At 47.8% G+C, this 24,654-nt stretch overlaps 1 protein-coding gene across 1 annotated transcript in view; it reads left to right on the plus strand.

The window, feature by feature from the left end:
• The window catches only part of LOC146808477 (transient receptor potential cation channel subfamily M member 2-like), a 1,642,641-nt gene that overhangs the window by 237,445 nt on the left and 1,380,542 nt on the right, over positions 1-24,654 (plus strand). Inside the window, exons 7-8 of the mRNA XM_085623575.1 lie at positions 12,646-12,823; positions 20,919-20,980. Of these exons, the coding sequence (XP_085479701.1) occupies positions 12,646-12,823; positions 20,919-20,980 (240 nt within the window). The remainder of the gene's footprint in view (positions 1-12,645; positions 12,824-20,918; positions 20,981-24,654) is intronic.

Consider the following 24,654-nt stretch of genomic DNA (forward strand, 5'->3'; position numbering starts at 1 on the left):
GCTGCCGTCTAGAGTTATTCCCAGGGATTTAGCAGAGTCCACAATGGTAGGAGAGCAGTTTAGTGCTGTGATAGCCTTGATCCATTCTTGGATGTCTGGATTAGTTTTGGGTGGGGAGATGAGAGAAACTCGTTTTTTTTTTGCGTTAAGTTTGAGCTGGTTAGAGGTGAGCCAGTGAACAGTCAGCTTCAAGGCCTCATTCAGGGAGAGAATGTCCTTAGGAGAAGAGATTTTTATGTAGCTATGTGTGTCGTCAACATACATGTGGTAGGAGATATTGGCAGTGCGTAGCACCTCTGCGAGTGGTTCCAGGTAAAGATTGAAAAGGGTAGGGGACAGGGTTGAGTTTTGAGGGACTCCCACCGTGATCGGAGAGGGAGCGGATAGGTTGCTGTTAATTAGGATTCTCTGTGAGCGATTCTGGAGGAAGGACCTAAACCATTCAAGAACGGTGCCATCCAAACCCATGCTGAGTTTGAGGCGTTCAAGGAGTGTTTTGTGGTTGACCGTATCGAAAGCCGAATAGAGATCTAGGAGGATAAGGAGACAGGTATTACCTTGCTCCAGGGCTTGAAGGGCATCATCCACAATGTGGAGGAGGGTGGTTTCGGTGCTGTGTCCAGGTCTGAAACCGAATTGGAAGTCGTCCAGTAAGTGGAAGTTAGTGATGTGTAGGCTCAGCTGCTGTTGCACACATTTTTCCAGGACTTTGGCTAGGAGTGGGATGTTGGATATAGGTCTATAGTTGTCAGGGGAGGTAGGATCTAGCGTAGGTTTTTTTAAAATGGGGGCGACTTGGCCATCTTTAAGAGTCAGGTATCGATCCCTGTATGAGGGAGGCGTAGATTATTGCAGTCCAGGAAGGGATGATAGCCTGAGAGGCGGTGGCTAGGCAGTTAGAGGGGAGGTTGACAGAACACCTAGACCAGGAGCCTTCTTGATGCAGTCTCAGTTCCCAGGCAAAGTCCAGAGTGCCCAGACGGTCAAAGTGAAGTGGATCTTGATCTAAATCTTGTCCCACGACAAATCTAGCAAGCTACCTCAGGTAAGCCCTTACGTACCCTAGGGAGAGGGTCGGGACGATTCAGGGGTACCCTCCCACAGGAGGGCTTGACAGAGGGGAGGCTACTCCCATGTCCTTTGTCCAGTTTTGTGCCAGAGAGGGAGCCAGTAGCTCCCTGAACTGGTTCCAATTGGAGTATATCAACAAAGAGAGGGACGGGAAGGGCTTAATAAAGGTCCAACTTACATGCCCTTAATTAAGTCAAGAAACAGAAAGGTACGGAGTTATTTAGGTGGACTACCAGTCATCTGTGTGTACTCTAGGTATTGAGGAGGTGGGGATACCTCCTGTCGGAACTAGGACCCTCACACACCCAGCAAGCTAGGTGTCATATTTCATCATATGGGTCTGCTCCTCGTCGGGCCGGCGCTGCAATGCTCGACGGGCACCTATAAAGGGGATTTTTTTCGGAGATCTTCTGTTCCACGCCGTATCGGTGCTGTGGATGTGAGGGGCCTAGTTACATGTAGATGTGAGATGTGAATATAAAACAGGTAATGGGAACCTCTGTGATGAGTTTTATTCTATATGGGTCCCAACCTGATTAAAAGGAAATGAGGGGGGCGACTGTTTTGTTATAATGTGGCAAAAAAAAATCTCAACCCTCAGATGCTCAACATGTTTATCGCCTCAATAAGTCACGGAAGTGATCAGCTGGCGATTCTTCAGGACTGAGTTAATAATAAAAAACTATCTCCAATTGGAGTATGCAAGGAGGGCATCAAATGTGCCCTACAAAGCAGTCTGGTGGCGCTGGCAGGTGCCCCCACCCCAGCCTAATACACTATAATCCTGTCAGGGAGGTGGTCACACCTCCCTGTGAAAGGTAACCAATTGTCCTGTCTTCCCCTGCTCAAGCATGGCCCAGCATCAGGAGAGCAGAATTGTGTCTGTGGTCGGCAGCAGCCTTAGGTGGCTGTCAGGCTCTGGAAGATCGGTCCCGGGAGCATGAAGGGCTCCCTAGTGGAGCCCTACCATGGATAGAATCATACCACCAACACCGATTATGGTGTTGGGGGTATGCTTCCAACATGTTTGTCACCAAACATGACCACGTGTGTTATAGCTAGTTTAGAGTCAGCCATTGCATAATCACGCATGGCCAATCTATATTTGGTAATGGCTGATAAACTTACAAATCCTGGAGAATGTACTCTGGGGTTTGTAGGGGTGTCCTGCTCATGCAGGGGCACCCTAACACTTATAATGAAGCACCCCGCCTTTGGGACTGAAAAGCCTGCTAGAGGGGTGACTTATAGGTTTTACGTGCAGTGACCTTAGATGTAAGGAAACATATCTGTTGTGAGGGGTGCAAGAATCCACTCACACAGGCTGCAAAGGCAGACCTGTAGTCACAGTTTAGAGGGTCACTCATGGATGGCATAATACATGCTGAAGCCCCCATTGGGGACCCCTGGTGTACCTATGCTCTAGGTACTTTAGTACCATATACTATGGACTTACAAGGGTACACCAGTAGTAAATTAGGAATGTACCAAAGTACTTAGCATAGCCATTGTAGGGAGGAAGCACAGAGACTGGTGTCCTGATTAGCAGGATCCCAGTCAGACTGGTCATAAAACACAGCAACACCAGGCAAAAAGTGGGGGTAACCATGCAGAAGGATCCTACCATCCTACAGTGACATATTCAGAACCCCTAAAGTCTTCCTTCGGTGCACCAGGTTGGGGGGCCCTGGTGTTTTTCCATTGCAGATCCCTAGTCCGATAGGTTAATATGGCAAGACGTTACTAATCAATTACTGAAGAAAGAAAAGCAATACAAATATAATTGAAGGACTTAGTAGAATGGTATTGATAAATACAACAATATGCTGATGCTGATCTTATTCTAAAATGTTTAGACAAAACGTTATAAGAGTTTCTTGTATGTAAGCCAAAATTCAGTCCTCTGGTGCTCTGGCCTGATTGGCCAGAATTAAGTAGTTTAGCCAGGTAGCTTTGATAAGGTGATTAGTAGCCCAGGTGGTCAGCCAGCCACGCTGGGAGCAGAAGGGTTCTGCTACATAGGAATGCTTTGGCAGGGGGAGGGGTTGTAAAACATCCTCTTCAAGGAGCAGAGGGGACAGACCGTGCAAGTCAGGTCCAGTTACAGACCTACCATTTGAACCCAGCCAGATGGCAGGCCTAAGGCAGGAATTTCCAGGTGCAAAGGGGAAGGGGCCTATGTAAATGGTCCATCCTGTAGACTGGGTCAGTTAGCTCTTTTCTCCCTGCTGAAAAACCAGCCATATTGAATTTTGGAGAAATGGTGCCTTCTGGGAGTCCATTGTGCCACACTTTGGTGTGAGTGGTCATGCTCTGGGAAATTGCCCTGCACCGCATTGGACAGGAGTACCCTCCTGCATGACCCCAGAGAACACTGAATAAGTATCTGAGAGGGGCAGTGCATCTCAATTCTGCTACTTGAAACAGAGGAAAGAAGACGGATTGCCACGCTCGAAACATGATTTGCCCCATAAGGCCCTGCAGTCTGAAAAGACTGTGCTTGTTGCATTATCTAAAACTACAGTACGTTGGATGTACCTTTCTTCAAGAGTAATAAAGAGGGGAGGCCAAGCTGGAAACTTGATTTGCCCCATCATGCCCTGCACTCTAAAAAGACTGAACCTGCTGCATTATCTGGAACTACAGCCCTTTGGATGTACCTTGTTTCAAGAGGAATAAAGAGTGGGCTCCCTGCAAACTACAGGTTAACAGAGCTCGCCTGCATCAACTCCACCAAGAGTCCCCTGCCTGGAGTGTATCCAGTGGACTTTTAAGGGTGTTGTCAAGGTGCATTGTGGGAATTATAGTCCCAACCTTTCAAGAACCATCTTGGAAATTCCAGACCCTTAAATTGTATTTTGGACATTTTGGGCCTGCAAGAGGAACTTCAGGAAGAAGTTCCTCACTGAATCCAGCCTGCTGAAGGAAACTGCACGACGTCTGGTGAGAAATCCTCCAGAAAACTTTCTAATTGTGAAGGTAAATTCTTGACCAGAGCCTCCCACCCAGTGTATCAGACCAGGGCTCCATCGCGGTCACCCTCAAACTTTGACTTTGTCCCGGTCAGAGGAGACCAAATGTTCAGAAGTGGCACTATTGGTTTATAAGCAATAGAAAGTATTTAATCTTTAAAAATTAATATCTCGGGGTCCCTACAGTGGATTGTTTTAGTTTTGGTGTCATTTTAAAGATATAAATAGTGCCCATTTGTATAAATTGGTGTTGTATTTTTATTGTGTATTGTGTGTTAATAATTTACTGAATTTGTGTTTTTAGATTCTTTATGTACCTGTATTTGAAGTTAATCCAAGCCTCCAAGGGTTGAGCATGGGAATAATTTTCTGAGACCTATTCTGAGCCCTGGATTGGATTAGTGTCCTTATTGCCAGTTGCAGATGCAAATTTGCCACTACTAATAATCCACTTTCCAACAGTACTCAACCAATTCAAACAATTCTAAGTGTACCCCACGATCCTACACCAAGCCTATGAGTAATAGCACTAGGGCCTCGTAAGGAGAGGGTTTGGTCAGTTCTTTGACGGGAAGTCAAATGATTATTGTAACTTTACTGATTAACCCGCCAAGCCCAGAACACACTCCACAGTGACTTAACATTGCTCCGCTGAAAAAAGCCAAGTTTAAAGATATCATTAAGGGAAATGTGGGAATGGATTTCTTAAGACACTGCAATGAGAGCAAATTGCTTTATATGAGCAAGGAAGCAGCAAGAGTGGCATGTGAGGTGCATGCGAGAATGGAGAAGGTGACCGAGTGTGAAGTCAGTTTAACACAGAGAAAGAATGTTAGTATGATGATGGGTGAAAAAGAGTTAAAATTGCTGAATTTGAGAGGGCCAGAGACTCGGGTAAGGGAATTGATTGAGAACATTAGGGATTGGAGTGTGACCACTAAGTTCATAGAGCTGTGGTCTAAGAAGGACAGGGTTAAGGTGAGAAAAAGAAAGAGGTCACCAAGGAAGATGAGGTAGATGCTGCAGGAGGGGAAGTGAAGGAATATCTTTGAGGGAAGTATATGGAGGAGCAAATTCTCTTCTGAAGCTAAGCAAAAATGCTGACAAGTGGTAAACACAGGTACAAGATTGTGACCATTTCAAAAGGCTTGCAGGAGGATTTGGATGTGTTTGAGGTGGCAGTCCAAAAGACCAATGGACAGAATGGAAATCGGCAGTTGAATGGCCCACCTAGGAGCCTCCAAGGGTAATAGGAACAAATGCACCCCCAGCCCTGGTCCTGACTAAGGGGCTGATTCTAATGCATGCAGGAAGGGCTCCAACCATCGTCCGGAGCCCTCCTGCTAGCTTCGGAATGTGCTGTTCTGATTCCTTTCCGGAAAGCTGTTCGCCATCCGGAAACCCTTCAGTACTCTCCCGGCCGGCTCTTTCCCGCCGAGGGAGTAGGATGGTGGTTTCCCACTGCCTTTTTGTGCCGGTCTTTCCGGCACAAAAAGGCAGTGGGAAGTGTCTTTGGCGGCCCCCAGAAGCAGGCCCTCCTGTTGATCCCTGAACCACATGGCAGGCACCGAGAGGTGCCTGCCACAGGGTGCAGGGATGAAGTGCACCTCTGCAGTTAACAGTGCAAGCATGCATTCGGTTTGGAATGCATGCTCCCATTGTTAAGTATAGGATTGCGACCGAACAGGGTTCGGTCACATCCTACTTGCAGATCTGGAACCGACAACAACAGGTTCCAGTTCCTGTCCGATGTCAATCGGAATTGGCCCCTAAGTACAAAGAAGTTGTAAAACCTTTAAAGACCAAGGTTCCCCAAAGAGAAATAAATTGGCTCAAGATCCAGGTGGAGGCATTATGAGAGGGTTTCTTTCCTCCTTTGTGCAATAACTAAGACCCAAAATTATCAAAAAGATTGTCCAGGGTTTCCTTTACTGGCAGAGTAGACTCGTTGATAAGATCCTGCAGCTTGCACAATATTGCAGAGATATGCTAGAAGCCAAACGGGAAGGGCTAAAGGAGGAGTATATGATAGTCCAGACCCAGTTAGCACAGAATAGAGGAATGAAGGGATTTTAGTACCCCTTTAAGGCCCTGAAAATGACCCCAGCATTGAGATTACTGTGCAAGGAATTTCCATGGCAAATGGAGAAAATGCTTCAGGGATGGGAAGATGTCAAGGTAGTGCCCCCAGAACTCGCAGAATTGCTTTAAAGAAGGTTACCCATTGCTTGGCAGTTCAGGCTGGACTGTTCCCATGAGGAGCAGGGTCAAGACTGATTTGCATATGGTTGGATCCAAATTGAGGTTACATGTGAGCAAAAGAACAATGGGTTGGGATGCTACCCCAAGCGATCGCCAGTTGTTAGACAAATTTCAAGCATTCTTCCCATCACCTTATGTGTTTCATGTACCACCCTAAGTGTCATGGGTATGTCAAGACGTGGGTCCCATGCTCACTTTATCACTGGAAACAAGCTTGCCTGGCTGATAGTGGTGATAACCCGAAACCAGTCCCAGGATGCTTGTTTCCAGTCCAGAGAGGACCTGGTCTGGCAGTTCGGGCTGGACTATTCCCATGAGAATCAGGGTCAAGACTGATTTGCATATGGCTGGGTCCCAACTGAGGTGACATGCTGAGCAAAAGAACGCTGGGTTGGGATGCTAGCCCGACAAATTGCAAGAATTCCTCCCATTACCTTTTGTGTGTTTCATGTACCAACCTTTGCCAATTCACAACAAGATTGGGCATTAAAAGTGAGGGTGACGCTAACATCCCGATTGAGATATGGCGGATATCCAAGCTGCGAATGTCACGGCACATAGAGAGCTTCCTCCTATGCCCAGATCTCTTATATCGGCCCCACAGGATTCAAAATCAGACATGTCACAAACATTTTCTGGGTCTATGTGGATGCAAGGAGGCATTCCACATTTCCAAATATATAATAGTTTTCCCCATAATCGGTTAATGTCTCTAAATGCTCCAGTTCCCATGATGTTTGAAGCTTCCACAAATGTTGATCAGGATCAATGATGGTACTTGAGGGGGGAGGAGGAGTGCATACTTGGCGCTGTCCTAGAAGTGGACCAGAGTAGACCATTTGTGTGTGGAGAGGTTAATGGACATCCCTTATTTTTCTTGATACACGCAGGAGCCACTCGTTCATCCGCTAGCATAGTTTAGGTCCCTAACCTACCCCTCTCAGGAAAAGCAGTCCCAGACTTGGGCATCACAAATCAGCAGCGTACCAATCAGATTACTGCCTCTGTCCCAGTACAGTTCTGAGACATCAAAGAACAGCACTAGTTTGTAGTGTGTAATTCAAGTCCAGTAAACTTGCTAGGAATGAATCTTCTTTGTAAATTGAACTGCGTCATTTAATGTACGCAGAAGGAGTCAAGACTAAGACCCAAGCTGCTGATGCAGAGTTCAAACTACAGACACCACTATCTGTCATCAAATTGTGTCCGGTAACTACCTAAGATGTTATAATGGTTGTAAGTAGAGTCAAATCCATGTGCTAACTTAACTAAAGAAATGATTGTAGAAATTGTTAAGTTATGTTATGTTATGTTAATATAATTTCTAAAGCGCGACTGTTACCCTAAGGTGTCCTGGCGCTGAGCACTGCCTAAAAGGTTCCTGTTGAGTGAATGACTACAGCGTAAATAACCAGGTTTTCAGTCTCTTCCTGAAAGGGAGGAGCTCGGTTGCGTTTCTGAGATGGAATGGTAAAGTGTTCCAGGCTTTTGCGGCACATGTAATGAAACTCCTGCCCAATCCCCCCCCCCCCCCCCCCCCCCCCCAAGCTAGCTTTTTTAACATGGGGAACAATCACTTGTTTTGCCACCATAGAGCGCAGGGTTCTTCTGGGAAAGTACCATTGAAACCGTTGTTTCAGGAAATCGTGGCCTGCTCCCTTTAGGGCCTTGTAGACCATATAAAGGGCTTTAAATTGAGCCCGATGTTTAACTGGGAGGCAGTGAAGATGTCGTAGTTCCTTCTTAACTGATACAAATCTAGGTGTGCCCGTCAGCAGCCTTGCCGCTGCATTTTGTAAAATTTGGAGTCTGTTCATATGTCTCTTTTGGATGTTCAGGTAAAGACTATTACAGTAATCCAACCGTGACATAATGAGTGCTGTGACCACTGTTCTAAGGCTGTTTTCCGGAAGGAGAAACTTTATTTTCCTCAGTATTCTGAGGAGAAAGAAGCATGTAGAGACAACTCTGCTTATCTGGTCCCCAAAAGTGATACTGTTGTCCAAAATGACCCGCAAATTCTTCACTTTCTTAGTCGGTTCCGGAAGAATTCCCAATTCTTCCGGCCACCAATCAGGCAACCAGAGCTTAAAATTGTTACCAAATATGATAACCTCTGTTTTTCCAGAGTTAAGTTTCAGGCAGTTCGAGGACATCCACCCCAAAATAGCTTTCATGCAGTCATGACATCTTGTTCCAGTTTCAGCTTCTTGGCCACGCTGGAGGGACAGCACTATTTGCGTGTCATCTGCGTAAGATGTTCATTGGAATCCGAATGATCTTATCAGGGCTGCCAGTGGGGACACGTATACATTTAAAAGTGTAGGGCTAAAGGATGACCCCTGTGGTACCCCACAAGAAAGGGAGAAAGGCTTTGACCTATCTTTTTCCAGGTCCACCGTTTGCATTCTGTCAGTAAGAAATGATTTCAGGAGGTTCCAGGCAATGCCCTGTACCCCACCTTCTGATAGAGGGTCCATCAAAACCTTATGATGAACCGTATCGAAGGCTGCAGAGAGATCCAACATGATCAATATTGCAGCGCCTCCCTGGTCCAAAGCCTCTCTAACCTACTCTGTGGATTTAATCAAGGCCAGCTCTGTGCTTTGTTCAGCTCTGAAGCCATATTGTGTTGGATCCAGAATATTGTGAGTCTGAAGGAACCGGCTGAGTTGAGCGTTCAAGACTTTCTCAATCATTTTTGCCGGTAGGGGGAGGCGCGAAATGGGTCTATAGCTATTCGGGTCCATGGGATCGAGGTTTGATTTTTTTAAGCAATGGAAGAATAGATGCCATGTTCCATTGTGTTGGAAACTGCCCTGAGTTAAAGATAGTATTGAACAGGGGGGGTAAGGGCTATCCCAATAATCTCGGAGGTTTGTTTAATCACTGAAGCAGGACAGGGGTCCAAAGGGGATCCTGATTGGATCGACAACAAGACTCTAAAGGTGTAAAGATGTCTAGTGTCGATGATATTTTGGCTCCAATGGGCACCGCCCTGGCTGATGCCTCCATATCCTCTTTCTGGGCCCGATTCACAGAACTAACTTAAGACAAAATCCTAAACTTACTACCATTTTGGTATTCACGGAAGGCACTTACTCATTTCGGTATTCACAGAAGGCACTTACTCATTTCGGTATTCACAGAAGTTAGGAGTCCTTACTTTAGGACTCCTAAATGACTTCTGTGAATGCTGAAAGTCTTAAAATTAGGATTTTTCTCAGTTTAGCAGTAGTAAAGTTAGGACTCCTAACTTAAGGACTCCTAAATTCCTTCTGTGAATGACGAAAGTCTGAAAATTAGGATTTACTAAACTGAGAAAAATCCTAACTTTAAAAAGCGTAAAATCAAACACTCCTGGCGAGCATTGAACACAGCTCAAGAAGTCTTCTAATGTATATATGAGTCACTGACTTAGGGCCTGATTACGATCTAGTCTAGAAAGCATTCCAACCGAATTGGTTCCGGAATGCTTTCCAGAGGACTCGGGGAGGGGATGTCCAACCGAGTAATTTGGATGCATCTGGATGCTTCTGGTTACGATTCAGATGGACTCCCAATTACTTCAATGGGAGCCTGTGTGCCGAATGAGACCACATGCTCCTACTGAAGAAAGGGGTGGCTGGGGAAAATCATGCACCCTGTGGTGGACACCCCATGGTGCCTGCCACACTCTGCATGGTTGGAAAGTGGCCCCATTTGGAAGGCCCCGGGTGAAGGGGGGCCTGCTACAGGCCCCCAAAGGCAGGTACCAAGAGCCGTTTCATTCCAGGCAAACTGAATCGGAACAGCTGTCCGAAACTGTCATTGTAATTGCTCGCTCTGACACCGTGTTCATAGAGCTGTACGAATCGGCTCCAAAAGGTTTGACCTGTACATATTCCTTTAGGAACCAATTTGGACAGCCCTAACGGTTTCTGGGCAACGGTCGTTCGGAACTGGGTATGATTCGATGGGAAAAGAGGGTACCGAAATGGATTCAGGAAACCCAAATCCGATTTGGAACCCTTCTGAACGGGATCGTAATCGAGTCCTATAAAAACATTGTAGCACAAGTGTGGCTTGGCACCTGCTTTGTTCCATCTAGGATCTCGCAGGACATTCATTATTTTGCAAAAGATAATATGTAATTAGTGTTAACAGAGCAGGACGACGTTGAAGCATGTAAGCTCCGTGCATGGGCTTGCATCTTTGCTAGGTACTTACTTGTTATGGAACCTTTGTTAACCACCTTGAATATGAGCTTGATAGCTGGTTGGCTGTCTTTTTCCATGATAAAACATCAGGTCCCTCAAGCTCACATTTACCCCTGCGACCTATCACCATAACAATCCCATATGGATTTATTTTCCTTGTAGTTATTACATTATTCCCAGCTGCAGATATTTGTAATCATTTGTCCTGAAGGAAGACATTCATAAGTGCAGACTAGCGTTTGTTAATTTAATTTATTGATCTAATCACATCCTCTTGTCTGCATTGCAGTCCATTTGAGGAAGTCTTATGGTTATGACCTGTTGGGCAGAGGGATGTTTGTTTTGTGCAATGACAATGTGTTATTTATTGGTTTAGGTTTTTCTTTTCAATGAATGGTTATGGGTATTGAATTTTACTCACTCCACAACGGGATGAAGGGAGTCACCACCTAGATGAAGGACAGCTGCCTCAAGCTCAACTCAGACAAGACCAAAGTACTGGGCTCCACCCCCTCTGCCTGGGATCACTCCTAGTGGCCCGCAGCACTCGGAACCCCCCTCACACCCATGAACTACGCATGAAACCTCTGAATCATCCTGGACTCCTCTCATTGAACTGCCAAATTAATGCCGTCTCGTCCTCCTGCTTCCACACACTCTGCCTGCTTCGTAAGATCTTCAAGTGAATCCCCACTGGGTCCAGAAAAATGATAACCCATGTGCTGGTCACCAGCAGACTCAACAACAGCAACACACTTTACACCAGCACCACCCAAAAACTCCTAAATAAACTGCAGAACATCCAGATCACCGCCTCCACACTCATCGAGACTATCCCCCCCACAGTGACATCACCGGTCACCTGAGAGACCTCCACAGGCTCCTGATTAAGAAAAGAATCACCTTCAAGCTCCTCACGCATGCTTACAAAGCCCTCCACAACGCTGGACCTGCATACCTCAACCACCGCCTCTCCTTTTACACTCCCACCAGACATCTCCACTCCACCCAACTGGCCCTGGCCACCATCCCACAGATCCGCACAACCTCAATTGGAGGTAGATCCTTTTCCTGCCTTGCTGCAAAGACTTAGAACTTCCTTCCATACACCTCAGGCAATTACTGTCACTGCCTCAATTCAGGAAGGACCTCAAGACCTGGCTCTTCGACTGAACTGCAAATATCCCCTTCCCACACACACACAGTGCCTTGAGACCCTGACGGATGAGTAGTCGCGCTTTACAAGAAACTTGATTGATTGATTTTAACAATTTGGTATATCTTCCTTTTTAAATTTTCTTTTTTTTTAACAAATATTTAACGGTGTTACTGAGTTTGTATCATTTTTATCTGGGATTTTATGATCCGATGAATGAAAATAAACTTTTCAGTTCATTAATTGTGAGTAATACTTGTCCTACTGACTTTCTGTCCCCAGACCAATTTGCAAGAAGCCTTGACTGTTGCACCCTGCTTTACCCTGAAAAGAGGCATGTACCAACTTCAATGAGCTGTTGTTTCTGTATTTCCAGGCACGGTGCCAGTACTTGTAACAGAAAATTGCCTAACTGCCCTTGAGTTCTGCAGGCCCCAGAGAACTGACCTCACAGTTTCTAGAAATCTATACATTTCTTATACTAAACCCCAGGTCTTTTACTTGAAGTTATCTTTCTGGCCCTGTGCAGGTTCAATTTTTTTAAATATATACCTGTCTTCGAATTCCTGCTATCAAATGTACCCATTCTTAAATCTATTTGCATACAGGGGGATCTCCCAGCTGAGTTCTGTGTGGATGTGAATAATCAAGGCAGCCACGGCTGTCTGGATAACAACCACGCTCACTTCATCCTGGTGGACGAGTCGCAAATAAGAAATGTGAAGGAATTGCAATTTTTTTGGCGTTTCCTACATGCATAATCATTTGAGATTCCTAAATTGCGGTTTCATAAAATTTGCAATTTAGGAATCGCAAATGCATACTTTGATGCATGTGCCCCATTATCATTTACAAAGCCAGTAGCTCTAACTCTTGCAAATGCGAGACCTGTTGCATTACAAAGGCTTGTTTAAATATACTCCTTGAACTGTCTTTGATTTCCTGCCATCAGAGGTACCCATTATTAAATGTTTTTTCCTTTCAGAAGGGTCACCCAACTGTGTACGATTTGGATGTGAATAATCAAGGCGGCCACCTCTCTCTAGATGACAACCACTCTCACTTCATCCTGGTGGACGATGGGACACAGGGGGATTACTGGGCCAGGATGCCCCTGAGGACCGAACTGGAAAAGTTCATCTCAGAGCAAACCATGGAAGAAGGTAATTCTGCCAGAGTAAGAGGGACTGCCCCCTGGTACATAGAGCTGTGTGGGTGGGATGGGGGCATTTATGAAGCACAAAGCTATGAACTATAGAAGACACCTCAGGCTTCACATTTAAAACATCAGAGTATCACAGAATAACCGAGCCAGGGAATCCCCAGAATCTGGTAATAATTTGCCCCCCCCCCCCCCCAACCAGGGAGGGAAGATGCTCACATTGATACCCTAATAGAGCAGTTTCTAGAACCAGTCACACTTTCAAACAGTTTCACTGTTCCAAGGCCTGGTGCAGGGAGGGGCTCACGTGAAAACAGCAGTCCACCTTCAAAGGTATCAAGACCTAAAGACAGTTTCCACTGTGAGGATCTTACGGTGGGTACAGGCAGACAGCTTAGGCTGGCCAAAGTTAGACCTAACAAGCATTGGTAAATGCAACATGTGTTGCCTATGTGATTATTAATATTAACTGGGTAAGCAGGTGTAAAACTGATAGGGTAAACTAATGTTTGGACCTGAATGCCTGAAGGGTGTGACATGCAAAGGGTGTGCATGCTCACCGATAGATGAAATGAAAATAATAATACTGAACTCTTTGTGGGACTCTGTAGGAGAATAAAGACAACATTGCATTGGTCTGAGTCTCGGAGAACAACATTGTGCAAAAATAAAATGCACGGGCAAGCAACTTACTAAGAGTGAAGTATGTATTACTGCCCCGAGAAGGTGGGCTCAGAGGCTGTCGCAGGCTCCAGGTGTCGGGATTAGAGGCAGAAAGGAGCAATGTGTGGAGCTGTGCTGAAGGCACGCTGGTGCGGTACTAAATGTGCTGAAATAGGTCCCCAGGTGAGTGCGCAGCTGCGGACCGGGCATTCTAGACCGGAGCATTGTTCTGTGTCATTCCACTGTCTGTGTAAGCCACCAGCAGACCAGCCCTTGTCCTAATCAGAGACTAGCGCGGAGAGACTAGATGCAGGGTGCAGGAACGCTGGGGGCCAACTAAGGTCTTATGCGTTGTAGGATAGCACAAAGAAGACCAAGACAGGGCTGGCCAGGTTAGCATGCTGAGGGTGCAAGAGAGGAATAGGGATGCATAGGGGCGGCAGGAAGGCGAGGCATCCGCAGATGCAGAAGTGGTAAGGGGTGCACAGAAAAGCTGCAGGACGATGGAGGCTACAGAGGGATGATTGACCACACAAAGAGCGTGGAGGGGAGCTGCGGCAGGTGGTTAGGCGAGGCAACACACACACATAGGCAGTAGGGAGCGGTGGTCACACAGACTGGCTGCAGGTCAGACACAAGGTTCACAGAAGGACCTCAAAGGGGCACACAGGACCAGGCTCTCAGCAGAGGCTGCATGGGCGGGGACACAGCAGAAAGTGTTACAGAGGCTAAAAATTTACATGCCGAGAAGGCAGGGGACTCTCAGGAACCAATCGGGTCACACACAAGTGGCACAGCGACGATAAAAAAGGAATGCAATAGCAAACGTCTGATGATACTAAAATGGAGAATCTTCAGGTTGGACAATCTCCATTTTGGTAAACACCCCTTTCCAGTACAAATCCTCACAATTGATCGAATTCAGCTGTATTAAAAAATAATACATCTCATAATTCCGAAACAAATAGCAATTATACGTATACATAATACAACAGAAAGGAAACTGGCGGCTCTGAGGCTTCTTCCACACTTTCAGAGACTTCACTTTAAGCTGGACCAGGAATGAACTTTGTCCGAGTTGAATCCTGGCTGGAGTAGGCGCCAGAAGCTGAAAGCATCATAGCTGGACACTATGCCGAACTTCTTGGCTACAATAAAAGTCCATCAGACGAAATCTATATCAGGATATGTATCGTTAAGGTACAAAGTTGTGGAGTTAAATGAAGTGAACCTGTGTTTACTTGCGTATCCTCATGGTCCGTGACTGGCTACCCACCCCTCCCAGCTTTCCACACCACCTTGAAGTATTGACATAAGCAACTCATCCACCTTACCCAAGCGCCTATTTATCGCCGTCATCCTGCGCATCATAGCCTGCATCATTTGCTCCATGCGGGAACTCCTATTAACTCGTGCCCCCGGCATATTTCCACAATCGTAATGCAAACTAATCCTAGGCAAACACCGGCGATTGTACCTTTTTCAGATGGAGGATGTGAAGATGGCCGTAAGCACCATGCAACTGTGACCGCAAAACACACCAAGGTAGTCTTAGCGTGTGGGCGAGCGCCAACCCCTTGTAGGAAGGTCTCAAGCCCCGCGGCCCCCCAGAAGCAATGAAGTGCAGGCCCGCCTCACTCCCCTTACCCCCGATGCCCGGTGTGTCCTCAGGCCGTTGCTGTGCTCTGCGCCCGTGATCTGCTGTCTGCCACCGGAAAGAAACACCAGAGTCAAGCTTGCCTACAAGAAAACAAATATTAATAGCCTGGACAACACTTATTGAAATCAATCCCCCGTGCCTGGAATACACTTGCAGCAACCAAACCCTTATCCAGACCCACAATTTACATCAAACTCATTAAATTATTTCAAACCCAGTTTGTACACTGTTTATCACCAGCTGGAAATTTAAAAAGCGCAATGAACCTGCTTTAAACAATGTAAAATACAAGCATCTATCCAATTGGTCTCCCCTCCAGTGGCTGCCCTGCTGTATCCTGCTTCGCCCACCACTAGGGAAAAGCAACCTGGTCTAATGCGTGAAGCAGACAAACCCCTGCAGCCTATCTCGTGATCCACTGGCACCAGCCGCCCCTCTACACCTTACCGTGCTCAAATCAATTACTGGCAGGAACACACGCTGTTTGAAGCGCTCCGTGCAGCTTATCTGACGAGAAACCGGCTTCCCTGAGCAACACCACCGCACCTCCCTGTTTCCTCCGTTTCCCCAGACCAATCACTCAGGCGATCCAGATGGCAGGGACACACGCACTTCCTGATCCTCGCAATCTTTGAGAAATATCCAAGGCTGACCTGAAAAATAAATGAAAAATGAGACGCCCCAAGCGTGGGGCACACGTGAGACGCGGGGAGCGAGCCAGGGGCAAGAGGGCACCCCGCTCGCTCCCCGCGCCTTATATCGGGGATTGCCTGTTGGCCCAGAGGGCCCGCCCCTCGGCCGTCCCGCCCCCCTGCCCCGGAAGCTGAAAAGCTGCTTCCGGGTCACGGGGGAGGCATCAACCTATCGGGGCTGGGGGCGCGCCGCGCTCGTCATCGCCCCGCGACACACCCCCAACACCGAGAGGCCAGGGGAGGGGAGGCACCGCACCGTCATGTGGGCTTGAGGGCCGAGTGGCCCCCACTTTACAAATCATGTCTATATTTTTACCTGAATACTTTGTCCACAATATTCTCGTAGGTGCAATGCACTCCAGCAAAATAGTATGTCCAAGCGCTTTATTAGACAAATATTTACTTGGCAGCCGGCTGCAACATCAATTCCAATGTATTCACCGCCTGCCTGATGCTGACCCTGCCCTTCCTTCCTTAAAGTAGCAATATTGGGCAACTTTGGGCTACTTTTTGATTTGCATTGGGCTAGAGAATGCTAAAAAATCTGGCAACACTGTATACAGGTAACATAACCAATCTCGTCATTACAGCAGATGCCAGGGCTGCGTTTACCGCCTTCATACCGCAGTACGTAACACTTTCTTCTGGGCTCCTGTCCATGCTGTCAGGTTCGAAGCATACTTTCCCCACCATGGTAGTGTCACACAGCCACTGTGGGTTGCACGCACAGTGCACGTTCTCCTTGCACCTTTCATTGACTTGGTACCTTGGGGCTTTGCTGCTTGGCTGCTGTTGGCATCACTGGATTCTTAGCAGCTTCCTTGGCTGGGCAGCTTTCAGGTTATTGGGCTCTCTACTGGAGTATCCAGTCTTTCCCCCTTCCAAACCGAGAGTCAGACAACAGTGTGTGTGTGGCGCAGTTCTCGCCCACGTATCCTGTACTGGGGATAGTGTATGTGAATGCAGAGGTGCTCCCTTCATGTACGCTTTGTGCATCTCTCTCTACAGGGGCTCTTTGTCTCTCCCATGCAAACCTCGGCAGCCCACCAGGGGCATGTGCGCTCTCTCTGGACAGTCTCTTACTGAGGGGCCTCTCTATAAATACAGGCAGCATGTGGTGCTCTCTCTTATAGTTTGCGTTTGACTCACTGCACTGGGCATGGTCTTGGGGCAGTACCACTTCTCATTACTGTAGGCTGGGGTCACGGGGAATGACCAGTTTTTCCTTTCTCTGCACTTTGCAGCGGGCAGTGCTCTTGTCTTCTCCTTGCGGAGTTCTAGTACTTAGTCTGGTCCCTGTAATACACAGGGCTCTAAATTCAATCATTCTCCTATCCAGGACCTAGTGTAGTAGTGGAAGAGCCCATAATACAGATTAATGCTTTGGAATATCCAAAAGCAGCCGTGCAGCTGCATGTTGAGAACTCTGCAGTTTATTGACAGATTTTTTTCTGAATATTGGTGAAAAGAGCACTACAATAGTTAGTTTTTGACAGAAAAACTGCAGGTTAGGGGAAATGTAGGAAAAGATTTCCCCAAGTGTTTTAAGCATGGAGAAGTCCAAAGAGGTGATAGAGTTCACATGACCTTCAAAGGAGAGATGAGGGGTGTTGCCAAGATGGCAGAAAGATGAGACACATTTTTGTCTCTCTCCACTCCCCGCCGAAAGGCCCTGACCACAGAAGCTTTCACAGCATGAAAGTAGTGCCGCTGCGGTGAGCAGAGTGAACCCCAGAGCAGGGGAGATAGTTCCAGTAGCTGTTCCGGCCTTCCTACGCCTGCGGGGGGACCGTTGGACTGGGTGCGGCCGTGTGCATGGCGGCCAGGATCAGGAGCCCGGCCAAGGCAGCAGGAGCCGTGCGCTCCTAATCCTGAGGCCTCAGAGCGTGGGTCTCCTGGAAGGAGACTCTGGGGGACTGAGTGCGGCCCTCAGGCATATCACCCAAGGACATGAGATCAGACGAGGCTCCCAGAGGAGCCAGGGCACACGCGGAAGGACCACGAAAGGAGCATGAGATGGCACCTCATCTGCTGCCTCACGGTACTCTTCGGATAGAGCATGCTCTGGAGACTGCGGAGTAGAGGGCCTACCGTCTCCCACCTGCGGATCTTAAGGCACACCTCAGGGGCTCTCATTGCCGATAAAGCTTTTGGGCCGCTGGACAGGCGGCATGGGTGAGCCGAGGGCCCAGGAAAATGAAAGTAGGAGGACAAGGCCTTGCTGCAGGGAGCTGCCAGAGTGTCATGCCGGACACTGAGGTGAGGAGGGGGGGCAGCTGTAGCTAAGCCTTGTGAGTGAGCCCCCACTGTTAGCACCCACCTAAGTAATCAGGGCCCATGGAGGTCTTCATGGGGCATTCTCCGGGGCCGCAACCACATTTGGGGCCATCGGGCTCGCCTGGGACGCAGGGCGTGCCCCAATGACAACATCGTGCCACGGCCTCCATATGGCCCAACTCATACTGGAGGGAGCACCTTGAGGACTTTACCCTCGTCAGGGGACAGGGTGGCCTGCACACCTAGCTCCTGGCTGTTGTGGGGGGCATTCTACACCCCCCCCCCTTTCTGGCCTGTCTCTGCCCTCACTCCGCTGGGTGAGCTTGCCTGGGCCCTGCACTGATCTTGAATGCCTTTGGACCCCCATGGGGACAAGATCAGATGCCGCAGACAAACCGTTGATCTCCAGTACCCCTTGGATTACTCCCCCCACAGGCCCCTGCTGGAGGGGTAGTGGACCTCCTGGCTCCCGTCATGGCTTCGGGGAAGAACAAAATGGACAGGTCTGTGAAAGAAATGCTCCTCAAACAGACAAGGGCCCACTCTGGAGACACAGCCTCAACTGTGAGCATGGAGGACTCGTCAGACACAAAGCAGGCAGAGGCACCAGTCACTTGTTGATACCTGGAGGCACTCTTCACATCGCTGCAAGACAACCTCCAATCATTCAAAAAAGAGCAGGCTGGGGAGCTTTGAGAGGTTGGCAGGGACATGGAGGGCCTGGGGGACAGTCTCAACTCTGGAGGACAACGAGCAGGGAGGTGAAGAAAAAATAGAGCACCGCCAGCAAGAGATACTGCGCTTTAGAGACCAGCATCTGGACTTCCAAGCCCATGCCGAGGACCTAGAAAACAGGTCTCAGCACATTAACATATGCATCTGAGGCATTGCTCCTGGGGCAGAGGTATCAGACATTGTCACATTTGTGTCAGAGATAATATCTATCCTTGAAACTGCCTTCGATCTACTGATTAAGATCGACCGTACTCAGAGTTGGCTCCAGAAGAACCCCAACTGTACCACCCCCTTCCCCCCGGACATACTTACTTGTGTACATGATTTCACTCTCAAAGAGAAAATCCTTAAGGATGCCAAGGACAAACATCCTATCCAATTTCAAGGTCACTCTCTCCTCCTGTTTAAGTTTAGGCAGCATCCACCCTCCAGAAACTAAAGGCCTTTTGACCTGTTACCTCGCATCTTCGAGAGTTGGGGGTGGCCTACTCTTGGAGTGCCCTTTCTGCATTGTTTTTGCCTGGAAGGGAAGTTGCACCAAACTCCGTTCACTGAGGGAAGCATGCCGCCTACTCAACCTGAAAGACCCGTCCCCAGAGCGTCCCTGTGCAAGGTGGTGAGACCGCAAGAGAGGGGAACTTTGCAGCCTGGGGGGTTCGCAGTCCTCCCTGCCAGAACTACACTCAGACTCCAACACCATCGCCAGGGAGAGTCAGGCAGCCCTGGTCACCCTGGCAGGAGACTCAGCTGGGCCGACGACTCCATAACGTGTAAAGCACTTTCTTTTCACATCTGCTTCACCCAGACTTGTCTTTCTCCCTTCCTCCTTTGGGGACTCGGCGGGGAACAGGGAGATTCCTCCCTACCTCTGGTACCCTATGGAGACACCAATCCTGGACAATGTTCTTCCTTTTGATAATAGTTGGGGTTTGTTTATTTGTACCATTAGGGCCTTTTGTTATGGGGGCTGGTTGGACCTGGCTACACGGAGCGCATGCACATTTTACTTTAGTTGTTATACACATGCACCCTCTGCACTGTCCTCTATAGTGTCGCCAAAGTACTCAGGTACAGGTAGTAAGCATATACTTAACTGTAGATATAAACTGCTTTCTGACCATATCATTTGCAAAATAAGGTTAAAAAGATAGATGCCAAATGAAAGCAGTTCAGCACATTGCATAAGAGGGGACAAAACATATACCACGAAACAAAACCAAGGGGGGTGGCCCGCCCCACTTCTTACTGTCTCTGTCGGGCGCAGATGGGCCCGCGCTTTGCCTGGGCTTTGCCCGGGTGCGCCCGTGCTACGGGAGGGCTGCAAAGCAGGCTGGACTATGGAGTATGGTTGGGCTGCAGAAATTGGCGTGTGCAGTGACCTGAGCAGCTTTTAACCGCCTCCTGGTGCATTTCTGGCAGCGTTGGATGCCCCGGCCCCAAAGCAAGCTGGACAATGGAGTCCTTTTGGGGGGCAGAAAGTGGCGTGTGCAGTGAAGGGCTCCCGCAGCAGCTTTTAAGCGCCTCCTGGCATGTTTCTGGCAGCGTTGGCGGCCCCGGCCGCAAAGCAGGTTGGACAATGGAGTCCGGTTGGGAGGCAGAAAGTGGCGTGTGCAGTGAAGGGCTTTGTATGTTTTACTGTGACATTATTGTGGGATATCTTTGTATTTACCTAGTAACATTGTGTTTTTTTGTTGTAGGGTTCATAACATAACAATGTTGCAGGCATGGCTCTGTGTTTCATATTATAGCCTTGTGTTCTGTATAATTATAAAATGTTGTGTTGTCTTAGCTTTTTGTTTCATTCTATGACAATTTTTACGGGGTGTTTTTGTGTTCAACACTGCAGTAATGAGTGTTTCTAGCAGGGGTGGCTTTGTGTGTCATAACCTAATAGCTTTTTCTGCTTCTTGGGTAGCTCTGTGTTTCATTCAGTATGAATGTGTTTTCTCTGTTGTAGGGTTGGTTTCATACTGTGATGTATTTTTTGTTGTGTGGGGAGACATTATTGTGTTTTTGTTGTGTGATTGGCTGTGTGTGTCATATTATAACAAATAGTTTTCCTGTTTTAGGTGCGAACAGGAAGATCCCCATTGTGTGTGTGGTATTGGCAGGAGGTCTGACCACCGTAGATGTAAGTATTGCTGGATGAGGGAAGGAGCGAAATTAAGATGTCTAAAAATGGGATAGAAAGGAAGGAAGAGTTGGGTAGGACATCAGCCCACTGGAGAACTAAGGTGGTGGTGCACGGTTCGAGGTCAAGGGGTAGGTCATTGTATCTTGTCGTCTATAGTTGAAACAGAGGTGGTGCTGCACATCAGAAGAGTATTCGCTTTCCTGGCCATTGTGTGGATGGCGGCCATCTGTGGGGTTCCATGTGTAGTCTCCGTTATGACTTTACCACCAGCAGCGGGTCCTCCACTAAGATGGAGGAGCGTCGACCCATTGTTCTCGGATCAGTTTAAAGGAAATATAAAATTATAATAACAGAACGTTAGTATCATTTTATTTTTAGTGGAGTTTGGGGCCAGGATAGGGTGGGGAATGGCAGGGTTGGGCTCGCCAAGTCAGAGGGTGAGGGAAGTGGTATAATCTGCATCTTATGTGCGCATGACAGTTTGGCTGGCCATTTTAGACCAGCCAAACCGTCATGTGCACATAGCATGTTCTTCACCTGACTGTATTGCACAGCCTGGTTGGAGAATATGCACAGGCTCCCACTCCCTGTCTGAGCGTCGAATCACAGTTCCCTACCAGCAGCCACTGTTTAACTCAATTCTGACCGCCCTAGTACTACATTATCCCCGTAAATGACCATAGACCAAACATAATCCAAGCCATGCACTTTTTCAAGGTGGGGTATTTTTAATGTGTGTTGCTTTCCCAGTCAGCACTGTAAATGAACGCCGGCTAAAGATAATCAATGCCACACTCTTTTTCTGGGTGCAGTATGTGTAATGTGTGTTGCATTCCCAATCAGCACGTTAATGAACACATGCTAAAGATAATCCTTGTCACACTCTCTTTCCGGGTGTGGTATGTGTAATGTGTGTTGTATTCCCAATCAGCCCCGTAAATGACCACATGCTAAATCTAATCCATGCCATACACTTTTTATGGGCAGGGTAAGTATAATGTGTGCTGCAATCCAAATCTGTGCCGTAAATGGCCACAGGCTAAAGATAATCCATGCCACATTCTTCTTCCGGGAGGGGTATGTTTAATGGGTGTGTTACCTTCCCTAGCAGCACCGTAAATGACCACGGGCTAAAAGGTATCCATGCCACACTCTTTTCCTGGGCAGGGTAAGTATAATGTGTGCTGCAATCCCAATCTGTGCCATAAATGGCCACAGGCTAAAGATAATACATGCCACATTCTTCTTCCGGGAGGGGTATGTTTATTGGGTGTGTTACCTTCCCAATCAGCACCGTAAATGCCCACAGGTTGAAAGTGATCCATGCCACACTCTTTTTCTGGGTGGGGTATGTGTAATATGTGTTGCATTCCCAACCAGAGCAATAAATGACCACAGGCTAAAGATAATCCATGCCACGCTCTTTTTCCGGGTGGGGTATGTTTAATGGGTAAGTTACATTCCCAATCAGCACCGTAAATGCCCACAGGTTAAAGATAATCCATGTCACACTCTTTTTCTGGGTGGGGTATGTGTAATATGTGTTGCATTCCCAATCAGAGCCATAAATGACCACAGGCTAAAGATAATCCATGCCACGCTCTTTTTCCGGGTGGGGTATGTGTAATGTGTGTTGCATTCTCAATCAGCACCGTAAATGACCTCAGGGTAAAGATAATCCAAGCCACACTCTTTTTCTGGGTGGGGCATGTGTAATATGTGTTGCATTCCCAATCAGCACCATAAATGACCACAGGCTAAAAATTATCCATGCCACTCTCTTTTTCTTAGTGGGGTATGCGTAATATGTGTTGCATTCCCAGTCAGCACCATAAATGACCACAGGCTAAAGATAATCCATACCACGCTATTTTTCCAGTTGGGGTAAGTGTATTGTGTGTAGCATTCCCAATCAGCACTGTGAATGCCCACAGGCTAAAGATAATCCATGCCACACTCTTTTTCCAGGTGGGGTATGTTTAATAGGTGTGCTGCATTCCCAATCAGCACTGTGAATGCACACAGGATAAAGATAATCCATGTGACACTCTTTTTCCATGCAGGGTATGTGTAATGTGTGCTGCATTCCCAATCAGCTCCACAATTGACCACAAGCTAAAGATGATCCATGCCACACTCTTTTTCTGGGTAGGGTATGTTTAATGGGTGTGTTGTATTCCCAAAATGAGAAACAAGGGGATCCTCTTTGAGGTGCACCCAAATTAGATCTCATGCGTGAACATGCACCTGGGAATCACACCCCCTCCAGGAGCTAGTAGCCTCTTCTTCTAGAAGGATACAGATCATGGGAATAGTCTCTGGCTCCCTCTGTTCTTACTCTGCAAAGTGTTTGAAGATATTCTGTTACTGACCCTGGAAGCTTCCCTAGCCAGTCCTCAGGGGGAAAGAAACAGTTGTGATCACTAGATACTAGGAGTCTGAGGTGGGGTGAACCTGCACTGCCTCACCCAAAGTAGAGATTAAAGATAGGCTACCGTCAATGCTGTCTGCCATCTGCTTCCACTGTGGGAATCACCACCAGAGACAAAACATCAACTGCCTCATGCACAGGTTATTCCACAGTAATTAAAAACAAGCAGTGTCACAACCATTGGCAAATATTCATTGCTAATGCATGTACACATGGAGAGGGCTCTACACATCCACAGATGGGATTTACACAAAGTTCATCAATGATACAGGTACCTGTGTGCACAAAACAACTCACATACAGGCCTCATTGCACACAGGTGACTGGTCATACATACCCTTGTGCAGCAAGGGCATAAAGCGAAGAAAACCATGTATTAGAGGAACATTGCTCAGAGGTGCCCTGGGTGCTGTGCCTCAGTAGAGCCCTTGGTGATGTGCCTCAGTGGCACCCTAGGTGATGCCCCTCAGTGGAGCCCTGTGTGATGTGCCTCAGTGGCACCCAGGATGATGTGCTCAGTGGGGTCTGGGGGGGATGTGCCTCAGTGGAACACTTAGTAATGTGCCTCAGTGGATCCCTGGGATATATGCCTCAATGGAGCCCGGGGTGATGTACTTCAGAGAAGCCCTGGGTGATGTACCTCAGTGTAGCCCTGCATGATGTACCTCAGTGGAGTTCTGGGTGATGTGTCGCAGTGGAGCCCTGGATGATGTGTCTCAGTGGAGCCCTCGGTGATGTGCCTCAGTGGCACCCTCGGTGATATGCCACAGAAGTGCACTTAGCCATGTGCCTCTGATGAGCCCTGGGCGATATGCCTCAGAGAAGCACTTAGGGGGTGATTACAATGGCGGACGGACTGAAGTCTGTCTGCCATCGTATCATATTTGGGACCACCAGTCTACAAGGCGGCAGTCCCACAGGCCAAATTATGACGCGACTGTCACCATGGCCACCTTTTACATTGCCGTGGGTGCTGCTAGCTTCAGCACCCGATGCAATGCAAAACAGGGATGTTTTATATATTCCCGTACTACGTGGCAGGTACCATGCGGTGCCTTTCACTTGGTTCAAGGATATGTAGGGGGAGCAAAACACTGAAAAAAGCCACAGGTCCAAAATGTTTCAGAGAGGTCAAAAATTAGAGCATCGTCCACTTACCCAGTGTCGGGGGAATCCCTTTTTAAGACAGTTCCCCTCACACACCAAAGGTGTCATACTTCATCATGAGGGACCTCCTCGG

This window comes from Triturus cristatus, chromosome 8 (genome assembly GCF_964204655.1).
Source record: "Triturus cristatus chromosome 8, aTriCri1.1, whole genome shotgun sequence".
Classification (NCBI taxonomy): Eukaryota; Metazoa; Chordata; class Amphibia; order Caudata; family Salamandridae; genus Triturus; species Triturus cristatus.